Genomic DNA, 20,494 nt, shown 5'->3' with positions numbered 1-20,494 from the left:
TTTCAATACTTTAAACATTATAAAGAGTGAGATTCATTAAAAGAAAAATAACATCAAAACATATATTTTGAAGTAATAATTTCACTATTTACAATTCCTGTGATAAAATACACAGCCACAATTCACACCTCAAAATGATACTACATATATATATATATATATGATGTTAGTCTCATATGTAATCTTTTCTGAACAAATATAAATTGAATGAACACATAAAAAATTTCAAATTTTGTGCAGTTTCCTATGATTCTTAAACTATGAGTTTTTGAAGATATCATATCAAGATATGTCTCCACCTTTCAATTTTGAATCATCATTGATTGCACTATTTAGATGCTGCAATGCTGACTGTAAAGCTGACGACAAAGTTGTTAGTTGTTTTTGCCTCTCTTCCTCCAAAACCTTTGAAAAAAAATAATGTGTTAAGATTTGCATTCCTTATTTTTCCAATCAAAGTACTGTGTATGTGTGTCAGTGACACCAGCAAAATTGAAATGAATTTATTTCATCTCTGAGGATGAAATGGAGTGGGTGAATCTTAGTTTATTAAAGAATTATCATATATTACACTGATGTGACAAAAATCATAGGATTCCTCCTAATATCGTTAAGGACTTCCTTTTAACCGAGGAAATGCAGCAACTCGACATGGACTCAACTAGTTGTTAGAGATCCCCTACAGAAATAACAAGCCATGTTGCCTCTATAAACATCCATAATTGCAAATGTGTTGTTGGTACAGGATTTTTGTGCATGAACTGACTTCTCAATATGTCCTATAAATGTTCGATGGAATTCATGTTGGGCCAAATCATTTGCTGGAACTGTCCAAAATGTTCTTCAAACCAATCAACGAACAGCTGTGGCCCGGTGACATGTCATCTATAAAAATTTCATTGTTGTTTGGGTACATGATGCCCATGAATGGCTGCAAGATGTCTCCAAGTAGTTGAACATAACCATTTCCAGTCAATGATTGGTTCAGTTGGACCAGAAGACCCAGGCCATGCCATGAAAAAACAGCCCACACCATTATGGAGCCAGCACCAGCTTGCATAGGGCCCTTTTTTTTTTTTTTTTTTTTTTTTTGTGTGTGTGTGTGTGTAGAAACTCTTGGTTTTAATTGCAGATATTGCTTTTTTAACTTCGTAGGGTTTTCACCACACTCAAATCCTATCATCAGATCTTGAAAACGTGACTCATCTGTTTAAGCCATGGTTTTCCAGTCGTCTAGGGTCCAACTGATATGGTCACGAGCCCATGACTGGCGCTGCAGCCGATCTTCTGTTAATAAAGGCACTTGACTCAAGTTTTCTGCTGCCATAGCTCATTAAAGCCAAATTTTGCCCCACTGTTCTACCAGACATGCCATGCCCATCATAAATCCCATATTGATTTCTGGATATTTTGTGCAATGTTGCTTGTCTGTAAACACTGACAATTCTATGCATGTGTCACCAATCTCGTTCATTAAGTGCAGGTGGTCAGCCCTTGCATTGTCCACAATGGGAGGTTATGCCTGAAATTAGATATTCTCGGCACATTCTTGACACTGTGGACCTTGGAATGTTGAATTCCTTACAATTTCCAAAATGGAATGTCTCATGCATCTAGCTCCAACTACCTTTTCACATTCAAAGTCTGTTAATTTCTGTCGTGTGGCCGTAATCACATCAAAAACTTTTTCACATGAATAACTTGAATTTTAATAAAAGCACTGCCCATTTATACATTTTTCACACGATACTACTGCCATCTATAAGTTTGCATATTTGCTATTTCATGACTTTTGTCACCTCAGTGTGTAAGTTTATAGATATCAAGAGATATGAGCATTCAGGAATTTTTATGGCCAGTATAATCAACCTAAAAGAATATATACAAAATGATTACAATAAATTACATTTCAACTGATTATTTGGTTCATATATAGTCAGCTAATGTTAGCCTTCGTAGGGATCACTTAGTAAAAATAGTCTTGTGAAAGTATAGGTTTTTTTTTTTTTTTTTTTTTTTTTTTTTTTTTTTTTACTGAAGCAATATTATTTATAAATGCATAGAAGAATGAGCATAAATCAAATACATGGTTACAGTAATGTACAAGTTGGTGCTCTTATCTAGTATCTCTAGTAAAATAAAAATTAACAAATTTTTACAACCATGATATAATATGAGTCGAGTTAGCCAGCAATACCATATAGTCAAGAAATAGATACTGATACCTCAATCTGTTATACTGACATTTACAAGCAGAAAGAATTGCAGTTTCTGTATACGAGGGCCATCCAGGAAGTAGATTACGTTTCCGTCTGTGTCCGCTAGGGGCGGGGCTAGCGCGGCCATCTTGGGGTCAGAGCGTTGCGCAGCTCAGTCTGCATCTAGCCGTGCTAGTGAGAGATACTGTGCTCCGTTCAGATACTGTGACGGTTTGAAATGTCTGCGTTAATTGAAAATCCCGCAAGCTGCGAGGTGCGCTCAGTAATAAGGTTTCTGACTGCAAAAAAACTGTAAACCGATAGAAATCTATCGGCAGCTTCGTGAAGTGTATGGGGACAACATTATCACTGAAGGTGGAGTGCGTCAGTGGGTCATAAGATTTCAAAATGGCCGAACCAATGTTCACGACGAAGATCGAAGTGGGAGACCCAGCATAGTGACCGCCGAACTTCTCGAAAAAGTCGATGCTAAAGTCCGTGAAAATCGAAATTTCACAATAACGGAACTTTCTTTGAGTTTTCCACAAATTTCGCGAAGTTTGTTGCACGAAATCATCAGCGAATAGCTTGGTTACCAGAAGTTTTGTGCAAGATGGAAGGCAAGAAGAGGTAACGAAGTGGTTGAAGGCGCAGGCGGCCGAATTTTTCGACGAAGGAATTTCCAAGCTCGTACATCGCTACGATAAATGCCTTAATTTGTATGGTGACTATGTAGAAAAGTAGTATTTGAGTGTGGCTTTCATCTGTATATAATAAAATTTGTTTCCTATACTTTGTTTATTTTTTTATTCCAAAACGTAATCTACTTTCTGGATAGCCCTCGTATATTTGTAAAAATATATACAGAAAATTAGTACTGCTAATCTTGATTCAGCAAAAATATGACTGACTGGATTCAAAAAGAAAAATAATGAATTAGTAGCACCATTTAAATATGAAGTTACAACTGATGAAAGTAGCTTTTTCAATGGCTGTCTCAGTAGTGAATGAAATTGGTATGAATTTGGAAGCCATAGTAGGAATTGATATAATCAAATGAGATTAACTTACATGCATCAAACACAAACATTTAATTTCATAAAATGAGCATCTGGAATAATTAGATTAACATTAAAATAGACACAGTTACACCTACTCAAACAAGATTACATAGCAGTTAAGAGCATTAGATGTCCTGATACTGTTATGAGGTTATAAAGATATCAATTTTTAAAAAAATGAAGGTATATTTTTGTTATTAATGCATAAATACCAAAATATGAAAATGATAATTCTAGAAATCCTATGTCAAGAGAGAATAATGATAGGTATTATAAATGGGACAAGAGTTTACAAAATATTATATGAAGATTTCAGTAGAATGGAAAAGAACCAGTACACAGATACATATAACCAACAATATGTATCATAATAGTCTAGCTCAGTACTATTCAAACTGTGTTCTGTAGAATCCTGGGATTCTATGCAACTTCCACAAATCAATATTAAAATTTGAAATAATTTTTTAAAATCATGAACAAGCTAAATATCTAAAATAATTAATTTTATTCCTATTGTTATTCTGATGTAAAATAATATGAAACATACTTATTTTTAAGAATATAACTTCACTCTGTCAAATGTAAATAAAGGAGCTAATCTAAGCAGTACAGGAAAATCATTTCTCTTACATGGAACCCGTGCATTTTTTAGTCTCCTCTTTTTTACTAGCAAAGGGATGAAATCCTAAAAATTGCAGTTGTCTTACCCATTCAACATTCTCACTGTTGTCTTCATTACTATGCACTCATGATAAAATGTATACTAATGCATTAAGGTATTCTTTTGATAAAGCTATAAAAATATTCTAAATTGTTTACTTTGTTATACAATGAATTATTCAGAAACAACAAAACTTAGCTTTTAATGCTCAGAAATGTGATAGCTGTTTTGACATAAATTCTTGGGTCTTTTTTTTAAACAAAAGTAAACACTATTGCACTTTAAAATTATATGATCCAATACATATTTATTGCACATCTTTAAAGTGATATACTATTAATCCTTCTCCTTTTTAATCTACTTTGTCATCATGTCAAAGAAATTGTACAATGTTTTGAAAACGTGGATACTTTTAAATAAAAAAATCAAATTTGAGTGATATAATTAAAAAAGTGCACAACAGAACATATTAGACACAAGTGGGAAAAAAAAAAAAAACTATATGAGAATATTCCTGAACTGAAAATCCATTTGAGAATCATAATAAAATCAGATTACTTACCAATGAAGGAAAGAAAGCCATTAACCCTCTCAGGAGCATAAATGATGTTATTCAGTCACTTTGTAGACATTAACTTGTTATTTAAACAAATTTTATTCTAAGGTTCACTTTTCTGAGGATGGTAGGAATTGAATTAAAAAAAGTTTTTAATTTTACAAAATCCCCAAATTAACAAAGTTTGAAGACATCTAGTTTAATTGAAGAATGGAAGATGTTTATTCACAAAACAAAGATTAAAAAGAAGCAATTATTAATATGGCATAACTAATGAACTACCTTTAATGAAAGAGATCTCTCACAAACAAGTGTGAAACAAACTAAGAAAATACTCAAAGAACAGAAGACTGATGAAACAAACTGCCCAAGATCAGGATTTAATATTAACTGTGAAAAAAATAGCAAAAATATCCACCTATATTGAAGATGCTCTTCTAATTTATAACAAAAATGAAGGCATCAAAAACTCACAAATTTAAATGACAGAAGTAATAAAAATCCCATAGACAGGAGAAAATTATAATTCCAGTCAACAGATAAACTACTGGATGGACGTAAAGTTTCTATTTGTTTTGGGGACACAAACTGTAATTTAGTGACTTGTGTCACAGACACTCAATAGCTGGAATCTTTTACCAATAAACAGTAGGCAACAGACCATACCAAGGTGTAGAATGTGTAAACTAAGTTGTGTGAGTATAACAGTTTTAAATAGCAAGTCATACGAAGCACATTAGATATTGTTTACTATACTAATCTCGTAAATGCAATACTGCAGCAGCATTTGTCAAGCATATGGACAAAAGTGCAGTTTGGACAAATGTTTTTGCTGATTTCCGAGATAAAGGCAAATTGTTCACAGATCAGTTCTGGCTATTCATTAATGGTTTTAAATAAAGTTCTGGCCCAAGCCATAGAAACTGCCATAACTGTCCACGAACTAGCAGAAAGATTGTTGATAAATAAAGTAGCCACTGAAAGATGAATATAAGGACCTGGTCCAACATAAAATTCGATCAGTGGGTTTCACAATAGTTTTCTACGAAGCAACAAGAAAAAGTTATTCAATACTTTTGTTGCTTTCTTCTTACAGAACATAACTATTTTTGAATAAACTGGAGTGACAGAAGATTAATGTATCTTATACCTGCACTGAAAGACTGTGCTGCAGTAATGCAAAAATGTGCCATCAATTTCAAAAATGGACTGCTTCCTATAAAAATTTTATTAAGTCCATTGTCAGATGTCAAGACTGCTGAAATGTAAAAAACAGAAATGCTGGTTTTAGCTGCCAGCAGATGATAAAACTGACATACTATTCACCAGCACTCGTCATTCACAAATTCCTCATGTTTCATCACTATAAAACCAGACCTCATGCTTCTTTAATCACTTGACAAAAATTGCTGGGCTATATATTTTATGCAATAATAATTTTCATACATTAACGGTAACACATACAATCCTAGTAAAGAAAAATTCCACTCAATAAAATAAGTCAAGCAAAAAAATTAGACAGCTTATGAATAAAATTCGCTAGTATGCAAAAAAATTTAGATATATTTTTCCATCACTGCTGATAATAAAGACCAGTCTGTAACTAAAACTATGAAATTCTTGTAGTTTAAACTGGGTTCTAGTCTCAGTGCCTTTCCTCCCCATAGTGTAAATACACGCTATTTTGCTTCAAATACCCTGTATGAAAACACTTTTTCCCAGGCAGATAGACAGTTTGCTTTGTAATAACTGAGTAACTCAAGTCTATACACAAAATTCTTGCCATTTTATCAAAAACTTGGAAGTCAGTAATAAATTAATTTGCTTGTTTTTATTATTATTTGTTTCAATTTGTGTAAAATAACACTTTTAAATATATTTAAGCATAACCTCTTGAAAATATTTGTTGAATATAATGAAGAATATTGCAAAGAAATGTATGAAAATTTTCAGTTAATAAAGCATAATATTACACTAACTGGAATTTTTTCCTCTATGAGAATGATAGAAAAAGTTACATTTTACACTTATAGAATCCTACCACCCACAATGTTGAAATTATTGGGTTGGCAACTAAGTAATTGCGGATTTCACTCATAGATGGCTTCAGTTGAATTTTTAGGGTTGCAGACGTAGTACAAATGTAAAACACATTTTGTTATTTGATAGTTGGCAATTCAGCTGTCAACCAGTAAAAAAAGTTTTTTTGATCGGTTGCGTAGTTTTCGTTTGGCGTTCGTTGAAAAATGGAAAATCAAAAGGAACATTTTCATCATATTTTGCTTTTTTATTTCTGCAAAGGAAAAAACACATTGCAAGCTCATAAAAAGTTATGTGCTGTTTATGGTGACGAAGCCTTAAAAAAACGGCAGTGTCAAAATTGGTTTGCCAAATTTCGTTCTGGTGATTTTTCACTCAAAGTTGAAAAATGCTCTGGTCGTCCAGTTGAAGTTGATGACGACCTAATCAAAGTAATAATCGATTCGGATCATCACAGTACAACACGTGAGATTGCAGAGAAGCTTCATGTATCACATACATGCATTGAAAATCACTTAAAACAGCTTGGCTATGTTCAAAAACTCGATACATGGGCTCCTCGCGAACTGAAAGAAACGCATTTAACGCTACGCATTAACAGCTGCGATTTGCTAAAGAAATGTAACGAAAATGATCCATTTTTAAAACAACTGATAACTGGCCATGAAAAATGGGTTGTTTACAACAATATCAAGCAGGAAAAGATTGTGGAGCAGGCCAGGTGAACCAACTCAAACAACATCAAAAGCTGATATTCATCAAAAGAAGGTTTTGTTATCAGTTTGTTGGGATTACAAAGGAATTGTCTACTTTGAACTCTTACCATCCAACCAAACGATCAATTCTGATGTCTACATTGAACAAATAACGAAATTAAACAATGCAGTTGAAGAAAAGCGGCCCGAATTGACAAATCGAAAAGGTGTTATATTCTAGCATGACAATGCAAGGCCACACACATCTTTGGTCACTCGGCAAAAATTACTGGAGCTTGGTTGGCATGGTTTGCCACATCCACCATATAGTCCTGACCTTGCACCATCTGATTACTTTTTGTTTCGATCTTTACATAACTCCTTGAATGGTAAAAATTTCAATAATGATGATGATGTCAAATCGTACCTGATTCAGTTTTTTGCTAATAAAAACCAGAAGGTTTATGAACATGGGATTATGATGCTGCCTGAAAGATGGCAAAAGGTCATTGATCAAAATGGGCAATACATTACAGAATAAAATTTAGTTCCATGAAAAAATTGTCTTTGATTTTCTAAAAAAAACACGCAATTACTTAGTTGCCAAACCTATATTTCTCTATATTTCAATAAAGTTATCTATTTTATTTGAAGATATATGTTTAGGATCAATAGTTAAGATAACAACAAAGCCTGTAGCCCCTTTTTCAAACCACATGCACATACACAGTATATTTACAAAGTTTGAGATTAAAATGTATTGTCCCCTCTAGGAAAAAAGTATGAATGAAATTTATCATTTGATTTTCAAGCTTGTAATTATGCATTTAATGGAAATCCATGCAGCTAATTCTGCATTCATTCATAATGAAGTAAGACAGCCTTCTTTGCAACATTTTGACAGCACTGCAGATTTTTTTTTAAAAAAAACTGAAGATAGAATAAAAATAGTCCATTTTAAAAATTAAAAAACTGTAAAGTAAGTGTTTTAAGAGCTGACTTCAACGAAGCAAGCCAGAATATTTATGAATATGCCAAGCAGGTAACAGAATCCAGGAATGTGTATAAAAAATAAAACAGTTATACAGTTATTTTCTTCTGATCTCAAATTTTATGAATTCTTCGTCAAACTTCATAAACATGCAGTATTAAAATAACACAAATTGTAATCTAAAATTAAATGAAGACTTCTCTCACATGAAAATTTTAATAAAATTTTTTAATCCCCCATCTTTTAAGGGGGAAAAAAAAGTGTGTATTAACTACAGAAACAGATACTGATATTCTATGCTATCAATACCTCAACTTGTTAACCCCATTAAACAGTTATTTCTTACCTTGCAGAAAATGAAAAGAAATATATTATCAATCAAGAAAGGGAAAATGGTGGATATCACAGAAATTTTAACAGAAGTTCATTTTGCACTGTATTTTAATTTTTAATTACAAGTTTTATATGACTGTATTAGCTGACTACTTAAGAATTATACTTAAAAATTAATATGCATTTTATAAAGAAAATACAAACCCTTTTTTGTTGGTCTTTATGTTTTTCTAGTTCTATTTTGATTGATTGTAATAAATTATTTCCCTGGTGTTCTCCACAATTAGGATTCTGTACAACTTCCTATGAAATAAAATATGAAAATATAAACATTTGCCAGAATATAATTTCATGCAAAATTTATATGTACTTGCATGTAATTAAAAAAATTGCAAATTAAATTTCAAAAATAGTGTATAAGTAAATCATAATTCAAATACTAATAAAGAACAGAATATAAAATCTACCAAAAAATTCTGTCTGTTTGGAAAGTAAAAGAAAATAATATATTTCTCACATTTTTCATACCTTCAGTACAGTCAAAAGTCTATAATCCGGACCTCAAAGCTACAAACTTTCTGCGCATGTGCACATTTGTGCATATGCATCTGTGCATGCACAAAATACCTTTACGCATGCACGTTTAATGTATAACGGATGGTATAAGCTAAGGTAAAATTATCTAATTCAGTTAATGTTGCAGATTGTGTTGTTTCTTAATCTTCAAACTGGATCCAGCTTATTATTTTTTGCAGACTGTTAGAGCAATTTTATAAAAGTAAGCTTGAACTTTCGATTATGACAAAAAGAATTTCCGATTCTGGAGCTGCCAAAGCAAAAGCATGTTTCAATGTCAATCAAACTAAAAGTGGAATTGCTGCAAAAAATGGTTCACGCTGCTCTGCGGTGGGGGGGGGGCATGCCGTGGTGCGCAATTAACAGGAAGTTGATCTGTCAGCACTATCCTTATCTTCAGGGCAGATGTTTTTATTTTATTCGGCTTATAATTCCTTACTAAATGTAGATGCACTCCGTCTCGATGTACATCCGTCTTTGATATGATTTAAATCAAATTCCTCGTCATTATAAATATCACGAATACACATCAAATAGTTTTCTGGTTGCAATTTTCTAATTTTGACTACGCGTAATGTATGCTTTACGCATGCACGTGTTGAAAGAAATGTTTAATTAAGTAAACAAATAAATGTTAAGTTTTTATTTTGTAAATTTTGATACCCTTTAGATCATAATTGCTTTTTATTTCCTAAATTACGGTTTCATATTTTTAATTTTATAATTTCTGCATGCCATTTTACCAGATTTAAATTGATGATCTATAATCCGGAAAAACCAATAATCCGGAATCGCCGAAGTCCCAATGAGTCGGGATTAAAGACTTTTGACTGTAATATTTATCATACAGTATAATTTCTGTCATTACTTTTGACTTCTTGCCAGTATGATAGGAATTTGTAAATGCCATTTTAGAAAAATGTCTTTATCTTGTCTTCAGAGGAGAAGAACGGGAGTAATGCCTGGCTCACATATGCTTTACTTTTGAATTTTTTCCTGTTCAAAAAATTTTTCAAGGACAGAAAGAAGTGATATTTGGAGGGTGCTAGGTCTGATAGATGGAGCAGAATTTCCCAACCTAGCTCTGCTATTTTCTGATAAGTTGCCAAAAGTATATGTAGTTTAGCATTATCAGAATGCAGTATGATGTGCTTCCCAACAAAATCTCTGGCCTTCAATTTTCTGATAGTATCTCTCTGAATTGAGCCTTTCATTAAGTTTCAAAAGCTCGTAATATATTGGTCCTTGAACATCTCACATTATTCACAGAATTCTCTTATTCAGGCTCAAGCTCGATTTAGAGGCGGAAAAAGCAGATTGTACGGGCTCATAGTATGCTCTTTTTCTAATGATGTAGGCAATCTGCTTTTTATCACCAGTTATCATCCAGTCCAAAAAGGGTTTGTTTCTTTTCAAAGCAGAGATGTGCATGGCATCATGAAAATTTTTCACTTGAATTGTGAACACCTATCTGGAATATATATAGACCAATCCTAGTTTCGGAATACATTCCAAAATAGTTTAATGAGCTGAGATAATTTTTTTTTTTTTTTTTTCAGAATCTCTGATGTTGTAAAAAAAAGGATCTTTCTCTAACATGGTCTTGATAATATTGGCATCGATTAAAAATGGCTGCAAAGAGTGTGGCTTATCATTAACGTGGAAGTCACGTGTTTCAAATTCTTTAAAATCATCTCCTGCACATTTCTATCCAAAATTGCATCTCCACCAAAAATTTTCAAAGAGCACATATGTATAAATGCAGTGATAAAGAAAGACAGCCACATATGTCTCAAATGAACCATTGTCAGACAGAATTTATTGGTAGGCCTTATATAAACTTGGCACATGAATACTATATACAAAAATATACAAAATGGAAATTTGCAAAACAAAATAAATAAATAAAACAAATTTTAAAGAAATATGCATATACATGTAATAAAAAAGGATTCTGCAATATTGATTATGTAGAACGTAGAAGGCTGAATTCGTAATGAGCAGCAAAAATTTTGATGGTGCAGAATGCTGAAATGCTGATCCACAATGAATAGGAAACTGGCAGCAGAGAAAAAAAAAACTTTTCCTTTTATTTCAGTAAGCATGTTACAGCTACAAACAACTTGGCACATTAGATGAAATTGTTATTCAGACTGAGTTAGTTTTGGTTATCAATGCATTTTGTTTGGATAATTAATTCTGCTGTAAAATTATTACAGTACAAAGTCATTAATCGGGACGTCCATAATCCGGACCTCAAAGCTACACTTTCCAAACATGCGAAAACGAATAATGCGTTTAGGCATGCGCATAATACCTTTACGCTTGCACATACACGTTTACGCATGCACATAATACCTTTACGCATGCACGTTTAATGTATAACAGACAGTATAAGCTAGGCTAAAATTATCTAATTATCTCAGTTAATTTTGCAGATTGCGTTGAGCCTTAATCTTCTAATTGGATCTGGCTTATTATTTTTTGCAGACTGTTAGAGCAATTTTATAAAAAGTAAGCTTGAACTTTCGATTATGTCAAAAAGAGTTTCCGATTCTAGAGCTGCCAAAGGAAGTACACAAAGCAAAAGCATGTTTTGATGTCCTTTAAACAAAAAGTGGAATTGCTGTAAAAAAATGGATAAAGGCATGGAAGAAAGTTACAGAGGTTAGTGAAAACGAAAAAATTTCGATTGACAAGTAAGTTAGTCGGTTTTCTCGGCACAGCAATTACAGGACTTGAACAGTGGGACTTTGTAATTGAACAAGAAATTATGTCTGTTTATAGAATTAAAGAGAAAGCATTAGCACATAAAATGAAGTAACTTAAACAACTTACATTGAAAGAAATGTTTAATAAAGTAAACAAATAAATATTAAGCTTTTTTTTTTTTTTTTTTTTTTGTAAATTTTGATACCCATTAGATCATAATTGCTCTTTATTTCATAAATTATGGTATCATATTTTTAATTTTATAATTTCTGCATGCCATCTTACCAGATTTAAACTGATGATCTATAATCCGGAAAAACCTCTAATCCGGAATCGCCTAAGTCTCGACAAGTCCGGATTAAGGACCTTGAACTGCATAAGCTGTTACATCATGAGAATTATGTAAGAGTTATATGAGGTAGATAAGCCTTGAAATAACACAGTGCAAAAAAGAGAGATTACTATTTTTAGAATAGAGAAGAGAAATTAGTTTACACTGCTAATTATCTTTTACATTATTTTTCTTATATATATATATATATATATATATATAGATGAAGTACTTGGTGTTGCCCATGCTTTATGCACAATAAAGACGATTAAATTTGGGGATGAGAGCAGTGTTTTTTCCCTATTCAAAATATCAGGTAGACGTCGATTTTCATCAAGATGTTCACAATAAGCTGTACAAAATTTTAACAAACTTTAATAAAACTACAGATTTTATTTAGCTAGAAATCAAAAATTAGTGTTATTGAAAAGCTTGAGGTCACACAATGTTTTTGTTTATCCACCCAGAGATTAAAAGCATTGAATCTGGCATGCTAACTCTTCAGCATGCCATTTATATGTAACTTCAATTGGGCATATGTAAAATGTGGTGTTTCCAAGTTAATAACTGCCACACAAAAGGATTATCCAAGTGCCTTGTTGATTCTCATAGCAAATGCAAGCCAGGTAGGAAACTATAATTGCTTGAAATCAAAGAGCACATTTAAATCACTGAGTATTAGGCAGATGGCTTTTTATCATACAAAAGTTGTAGCAATGTGTGCTCCAAAAGTATCAAGTAGTTACTACCGATTAGACAAAAAGGCAACAGGTACTCTAATGAGGCAATTGTTGCAGAAGTCTTTTGTCATGCAAAAGTTGCAGCAACATTTGCTGCAGAAACATCATGTAGTTACTAATGATTACATAAAAAGGCAGCAGATAGTCTGACAAGGTGATTTCACACAACGTCAGCTCAAAACATTTACCACATATCTTCATTGTAGCATGGGGGTTTTCCACTGCCTACAAATGGGCATTATATGAAGTGAAAATTCCTTCCACTGTGAAGCAAGACTTAATGGTGAATCACATAGAAGCAATGAAAAGGGAATCTGTAAAATCTGTAATCAAAATAATTATTTGGTTGAAGTGCTTGGACATGCTACATATGATAAAGATGCATTTTGTTCTAAAAATCCTCTAAGGTGCTGCAGTGGGAAACAAAAACTTCATACACTATTTAGCTTGCATTTAAAAAATGAACTGTCCAGTACATGACGTGTAGAAAAGTTCTCTCACTGTCCAGAATAGATGCCAATCATTCTCTTCCCATGTCATCTCTCTCAAAGGTTGCAATTTCAACTAACATCTAGTGCAGGCATGCAGAGTTCATGGCTGAATGTATGCCTCATCAAATAATGCTCTTCATATTATCTTTGTGTAATTTGCCCATTACAAACTGCTAAATACATATCATCTAACTCTGCATTGAAATAATCATCTATCTTACTACCTCTGTATCTGTAGGCAAAATGAAACTTTCTTACAAGAATGCTCACACCAATGCCATCTACCATGGTAAGCAAGCATTTCTGACCCTGCACTGTGAGTCATCTAGATGCACCTAACCCCTCTCATAAGTTCATAACTCTGATAATGAGACACCATGTGAGTATGTCTATGCACACACATATAACTCAGGCTGTTTGACAATAAAAGATAAAAATGTATTTTGCCTTGCTGTCTATTTAGCATGCATGCAGGAAAAGCAGTTAATATAGACCTATTATGCAGATTTAATCACTGTTCACATAGTTCAAAATGAACAATTTTTCAGTTAATTTTATTAATATATACAGCCTTTCATTAAAAAGACTTAACTATCTTTGACCTTCTTGTCCATTTGCATCCCCTCCATGGTTCTGGGAGAGATCCTGTTTTAAAAATGTCTATAAAGTGGTTAGTCTCTCTCTCTCTCTCTTCTTCGAGATGGGAATAAAGTAGTAAACAACAGTTAAAAAAAATCAGCCAGTCTGTTCATCTTAGTTAACTGTGCCAATGCTTGGCAGCTCAGATCTTTCCCCCTTTTATCAGAAGTTTCTTGATGACTGCAGCATGCACAAACGCTTTAATATTCTCTTCCTCACTAGAAGGAACCTCCTTTCATGCTTCTTCCATGTTCCTATTCAAGCAGGCTTGGAATTCTATAATGGTAACATAATACTAAGAAATATATTTACTTGCCTGCTTTTTTGCTTAATTGTCTTCATTTATGCACAGATACATTTTCTGAATTTACATGCTTCCTAAAACAGAAACTGAAAAAAAAGTTTATTTTGCATTTAACATGTTAATAATGTATAACAATATTCATAAGAGATTTGTAATTTAATACATGAGATATTTTTCACTATGTGCATGCTAATTATGCAGACTGTTTGTTGTGCAAGGCATTCACTGTTTAAGGTGCCACTGTAATTCTAAAACTATCTTCAAACCATCCTCATATCATTTTACTTATTTTAAATATATGTATGTATATTTCTGATACAGACAAAAGCCCAATTCAAGTGAAAAATTATTTTTGTCAAGCATGATCAACATGACAAATACGAATTACAAAAGAATATATTACATTAAAACATACATATTGGAATAAATACATGTGGAAAGTTGTACTTCTGAATAAGAAAGATTATTATTATACATAAGAAAAGTTTAAATCATTTCTGAAATTACAACAATATTAAAAATATGATAACTAAAATTATTAATAAAAATTTTCAAAAAATTAGAAGTATACATACAGAAACAAGCTGTGATAAATTTCCAGAGACTTGATGTGTAGTTTCTTGAATGACATTCTGTACTGCTTCTTTCACTTCATGGCACTGGTCATCAAATTTTTTAAACAACCTTTTTTCCATTTCAGCATATTCTTTATATAAATTTGACTCTAAGGTTTGTAACTACAATAAAATAGATGAAATGTTTAAACTTGAAATTTCAACAAAATGAACATTTAAATTTTAGTAATTTTGAGCTGAATTATATTGCAATCCACTTTCTAATCTGAATTTTGATCTGAAATATGTAATGATTAATTTCAGAAATAATAAAAATCAAAGCAAACAGCAATTTAAAAAAAGAAAAAAAAAAACTAATTATCTGAAAATATGCACAATTATTTTATGTACAAGTATCCTGAACATTCCATCACTGAATATCATCTATTTTAACATTAAACAAAAAGAAATGAAATACAAATTTCTATATTGTTTACTCACTTTGTTACAAACTATAGTCTTCATTTCTTCTAGCATATTCCTCGATGCTTCTAATTCACTCCTTTCAGTGATCTGAGATTGTTTAATGGCCATCATTTCCTCCTTAAAAAGTAGGATTATTACAGATCTACATAAAACTCAGATCATAAAATGACACATATCCATAAAATAGATATTTTAAATTCATAAATATCAACATTATAAAAAGAAGGTGCTTTTTGATTCCCATAACCCAATGAAGTCAGAAACTCATTAGCAACTCTACGGAGTATTCACAAACTTGCTGCTGATTTTGGACTTATATCTTTTTCAATGATGCATATTTTTTTTAATAACATTCTTTCTTTCTCCCCCCCCTATAAAATATATGCACACTTCTTGGAGGAATTACAACAATCAGCAGTTGTGTCTGAGAATAAACCAAGTTATTTTTCACAGAATTTCACAGATGTATTTCCTTTGTTCAACAATAAATAACGCAAATGAGATAAGGCTATCATCAAAGAGTGTATGAACATGAGATACTTTTCATTTCATCACATTTTTCAGGACATTGTAGGTCTATAAATTTTGCCTTCAAAATAATAACCTATAAATTTTGCATTTAGACCTTACCAAGTGCAAGGTCTAAAATCGGAAAGAAAAATTATTCCTACCAATTCTGTAAGAGCAAAGAGCAAAAAAATTTTTGAAAAACATAATTAGAAAAGAGAAGTGTGCGGTGAATTTTCAAGAGAAAACTGATACACATTTAAATATTCTGAAATATTTACATGGGAAAAAAACTCAACATGAATACAGCAGGGTTACCACTCAAACAGGAGAATGAAATTCCCTGACTTTTAAAGGTTTTCCATGGGTGTTTAAAGAAATTCCAGTCTATGCACGTAATGCACGTTGGCTGTGCTAAGAAGTAAATTAATTATGGTACCATATAAAAACACAAAAATTTACCAATTACATATGATATATGCCAGCAAACTCTATAGTTACATTATAATTAGTTACAACAAAAACAAATATACTAATTGCAAAAAGAAATACTAATCAGATAAATGACTATTGAATTTCAAAACTGTATATTCACATGTACTCAAATACATGTGTGTTATGTGCATATCTGGGGGTTGCCCCATGAATATTTTTTGGTGACATGTGGATTGCCTTCTTAATACATTTTCACAATTTTTTGCTGGGGGTGTGCATAACCAGAGAAAAGTTAAAAAAGAAACTTAATACCTGCATTCGCCTGAGATCTTGCCTCCAATCAGCATTATTAAACTGTCTCATTTCAGACAACTGTTGCTCAAGTATTTCCTAAATATTAAAATTTTTACAGAAATATTAAATTTAATAATTCAGATACAAAACTATTTAATACAAGTTTCAAAAGTAATGTTACACATGTGTGAATTTGTGGACAGTCAAACGATAATTAATTAAAATTCAGTATGATCAAATTAACCAGACATAATTCAATGCAATTTATTACAAAAATCATTTCTATTCATGCTGATACAAATTTAAAATTTAATTACAGTCAGTGCTACTCAATATCAAGAAACATTATTTCAATATATATTTCTTGCTTTCACCAAAATTTACGTGAAAAATGCATAAAATGTTTAATGCAACTTTCACAAAAAATTACAGAATCCATTTTACAAATATTAAAAACTTTAAAAGAAATCAATACTATTCAGGTTTTTTTATCAATTAAATAGGTTTACTGGAATATTCTAACTAATATTTCTTTATGATACTAATTTTAAAATAAATTTGAAAATATACATCTGATATAGTTATATCAGATATTAAATTATAATCTAACTTGACGTAAGTAGAACAATTCAAATATGTAAAAAAATTTTTAAAGCCACTTACTTTAACGGATACTAGCGCTTTCCTACTAGGATACTAGTACGAACAGGAAAACATTAACAAGTAGTATTAGTACTAACAGTATTGGATATTAGTTTTATTATTAGTATTTTAATTTCAGAAGTCATATCATGTCTCTAATTAAAATTAGAAAAATATAATGATTAATGGAAGATATATTAAAAATTTAAAAAATCAAAATACCTTCACATAGTTATATAAAATATGAAATGCATCAAATGTTATCCTACAGTTAAAACAATTACCTTTCACTTAAACTGGAATATCAGTTTATATATATACATATATGTGCGTGTGTATATATATATATATATATATAAAGAGAGAGACATTAAGTTAAAACTTAAGAGGCAAAAGAAAACATGCAAGAAAATAAAGAATAATTATGAGCAAATTAATAGTATTGCTCATCATAAATGGAGTTGTTTTTAAAAACATAAAACTAAAAAGTGCCAAAATACAGTCTTGGAAATTATTAAAAAGTGAAAAAGGCTGTATAAAGATAATACACTTTTTCCTAATGATAATACACAACCATTCTGTTTCTGCAAGCTTAAAATTATCTGAGGCACTGAATTAGTAACATAAATACTTTCAGTACTCCTAAACATTAAAAACTCCTTCCCTACAGAACAAATCTAATGCATTAAAAAATATAATAATAAACAGTTTTAGTCCTATACATGCAAATACAAGCAAAAATTTCAAATAAGTATAAAAAATATATAAATTAAACTCAGTGCCATAACAGTCCTTGTAGGCCACAGCCTGCAGTGCCCTGATATCTGCTTTTCTGACCGTGGGTCCTGGGTGCCCTGAACAAGTGGTCAGATTCTTGCTAACCCCCCCCCCCCAGCACACACACAGTTAGTCCCTAAGCAAACTTGATACTCATTTTATTGATCCACTCATGGGATGAAAGACTGACTCAACCTTGCCCAGCCAGGGAATCGATCCCCAAACCTGTGCACGACACTCTAGACACAGTATCACTGGGACTCACAAAAAATGTAGAACTCCTTAAATGTTTTAATCTGTTGTCAGTTACTTCTACCAAGTCATCTTATTACAACAATAATGCACTCTTATTTCAAAAGTAATGCAGTTTTATTATACATATAGTGAATTTTAATATTAAAAATGTATAACTTTTGTCTTTACTTTTGATTTTGAATTTGAATATGCGAGAGTCTGCGAATATTTTTTCTTGAGAAAGGATCTTATACCTAATCTCTCTCTATTATTAATGAGTAACTTAAACTGAAAAGAATATCTAACTCATTTTTATTTAGTTTATGACAGGTCTTTTGGTTTAAATGGACTAATTTCTTTCTATTCATTGAGTATTGTTCATAACTTATAATCTAGCTCTAACATAATAATTTAGTCCTTACTTGGAAAAAAGATAAAATACTCTCATTTAAATGCATTATTGTTGATTAATAGTAGATTGGTTTTGTTCCCCTTGACAAGTCAATTAATCTGCAATCAATGATATAAACTGTCTTTTCTTTACAAATTTTAAATGGCTTTTATTGCATTAGAGGACTAAATAGCACTGATTTAAAATGCTAATAAGAATACTAATTAAAATGTTTTTCTCATAATATATTATGCCTTTAATTGAATTTCTGTTCCTTGGAGATAATATATGAAAAAAATCTAATAATAAATTATTGGTTTATTACTTAGCACCTTTAGCACAAGTTTTAGGCTTATTAATTTACTCATAATTATATATATTACAAGTATGTTTCAAAAGAATAAAGTTAAATTTAAATATTTCTCTTGCGCCATTGCTGCAAGGAATGAAATTTGAATTTAACAAATATTCTCTATTTATATAAAGCTAATATAAATTTAAAATTTAATTAAAAAATGTTAATTGCAAAAATAAAAATAATTATTGCAGCGAACTAACTTGCAATATCATTCAAAGAGCATATGTAAATTAAGTGCATGTATCTAAAACCATGAAAAAATATATAATATTCCAAAATATTCTTCTCAAAAAAATTTTTAATGAATTTCTATGACCAAATTAAATTGCATAAGTGAATAATTGTTGAGCATGCAGGAGACAGACTTATCAAGGGGAAGAAGTTGCCTCCAAACCTAACTGTTCAATTACTCAATTCATGTTTTGTCATCCATTATAAGCAAAGGTAAAAGTAAAATTTAAAACCAAAAGTTAAACCAGATGTTGTGAATTACTAAAGCAGAAATTTAAACTAGTTAGAATTTTCAGAAATTTAGCAAGTAAAATGACTAGGAATTAAAAAATTAATTAAATTTCAATTAAGCGTAGAAACCAAATTTTTAAGAAAAACCAATGTAATTTAGAAACTCTTGCCTATTGAAAACTTCCCCCACACGAATTATGCATGTAAACCTAAAATAAACTATATACAACCTATCAAAATATAATAATAATAAAAAGGCTAGTAAATAGCAATTTTAATTTAACTCACCTAGAACTACATATTTGAATTCCTGAGTGTGGACTAGCATTTGCTAAACTAGGTGAAGTTGAGTCGTTTGTTACTGCTAACTGTATAAATAGAGGGTGCTAATACAATGTAAAGTTGAGTGTTAAACTGCTACCTGTGACAGCTCTTATAAAAAATCTATGTTGTAAACTTTAATAATGTAAAATGCTTCTTTTGTGTGCAAAAATGTTGCTAACTTTGAGGCATTGTTAAAATGTGTAAAAACGTAAAAATTGTGAACTGCTACTACTGTTTGTGAAAATAGATGTTGCAAATACTAAAGATGTAAAAATTTGAAAAAATGTTTTTGAAAAAAAATTTTTAGTAAAATTAAAAGTTCAAATAAACATTTTAATTGAATTAATTTAATTTTAATTTGAAGTAGAAAATTTTAATTTTTAAAAATTTTTTTAAATCATAAATTGAAATAATGGAGAATTATTGTCATAAATTTTTTTGTACTAGACTGCATATTTAAAACTGAAGTTCTACAATTTTAATCAAAACGTTAACTAAATACTGGCCAAAGGTAAGGAAAATTAGAAAATTAGATTAAAATCTTCACTCAGTTAGGGCTATAATTGAGACCTTTGAAAAGAGATGGCCCTTCATTAGTAAAAGGAAAGAATCCAGTATTGATAAAAATATACATTTTTACAAATTAATATTTACAAGTAACTCTTTAACTCAGTGTTTAACAACGTGGGACCCGTGCCCCAC

The 20,494-nt window shown here is 31.0% G+C and overlaps 1 protein-coding gene across 2 annotated transcripts in view; it reads right to left on the bottom strand.

Annotated features, from left to right (window-relative positions):
- Window positions 1-48: 48 nt before the first annotated feature.
- Window positions 49-20,494, bottom strand: part of LOC118188562 (uncharacterized) — a 46,983-nt gene continuing 26,537 nt past the window's right edge. The window contains exons 6-10 of one of the 2 annotated variants that reach the window (XM_035359018.2): window positions 16,623-16,700; window positions 15,384-15,485; window positions 14,904-15,065; window positions 8,740-8,838; window positions 49-405 (exon numbers count right to left, since the gene is read on the bottom strand). In XM_035359018.2, coding sequence (XP_035214909.1) covers window positions 283-405; window positions 8,740-8,838; window positions 14,904-15,065; window positions 15,384-15,485; window positions 16,623-16,700 — 564 coding nt within the window. In that variant the 3' untranslated portion in view covers window positions 49-282. Of the gene's footprint in view, window positions 406-8,739; window positions 8,839-14,336; window positions 14,415-14,903; window positions 15,066-15,383; window positions 15,486-16,622; window positions 16,701-20,494 lie in introns of those variants that run through there. The other variant, XR_015039823.1, reaches the window with a different exon arrangement.

This window comes from Stegodyphus dumicola, chromosome 2 (genome assembly GCF_044657685.1).
Source record: "Stegodyphus dumicola isolate Sdum_Otavi_A_Nest chromosome 2, ASM4465768v1".
Classification (NCBI taxonomy): Eukaryota; Metazoa; Arthropoda; class Arachnida; order Araneae; family Eresidae; genus Stegodyphus; species Stegodyphus dumicola.
This window is presented reverse-complemented; position numbering and strand designations above follow the sequence as displayed.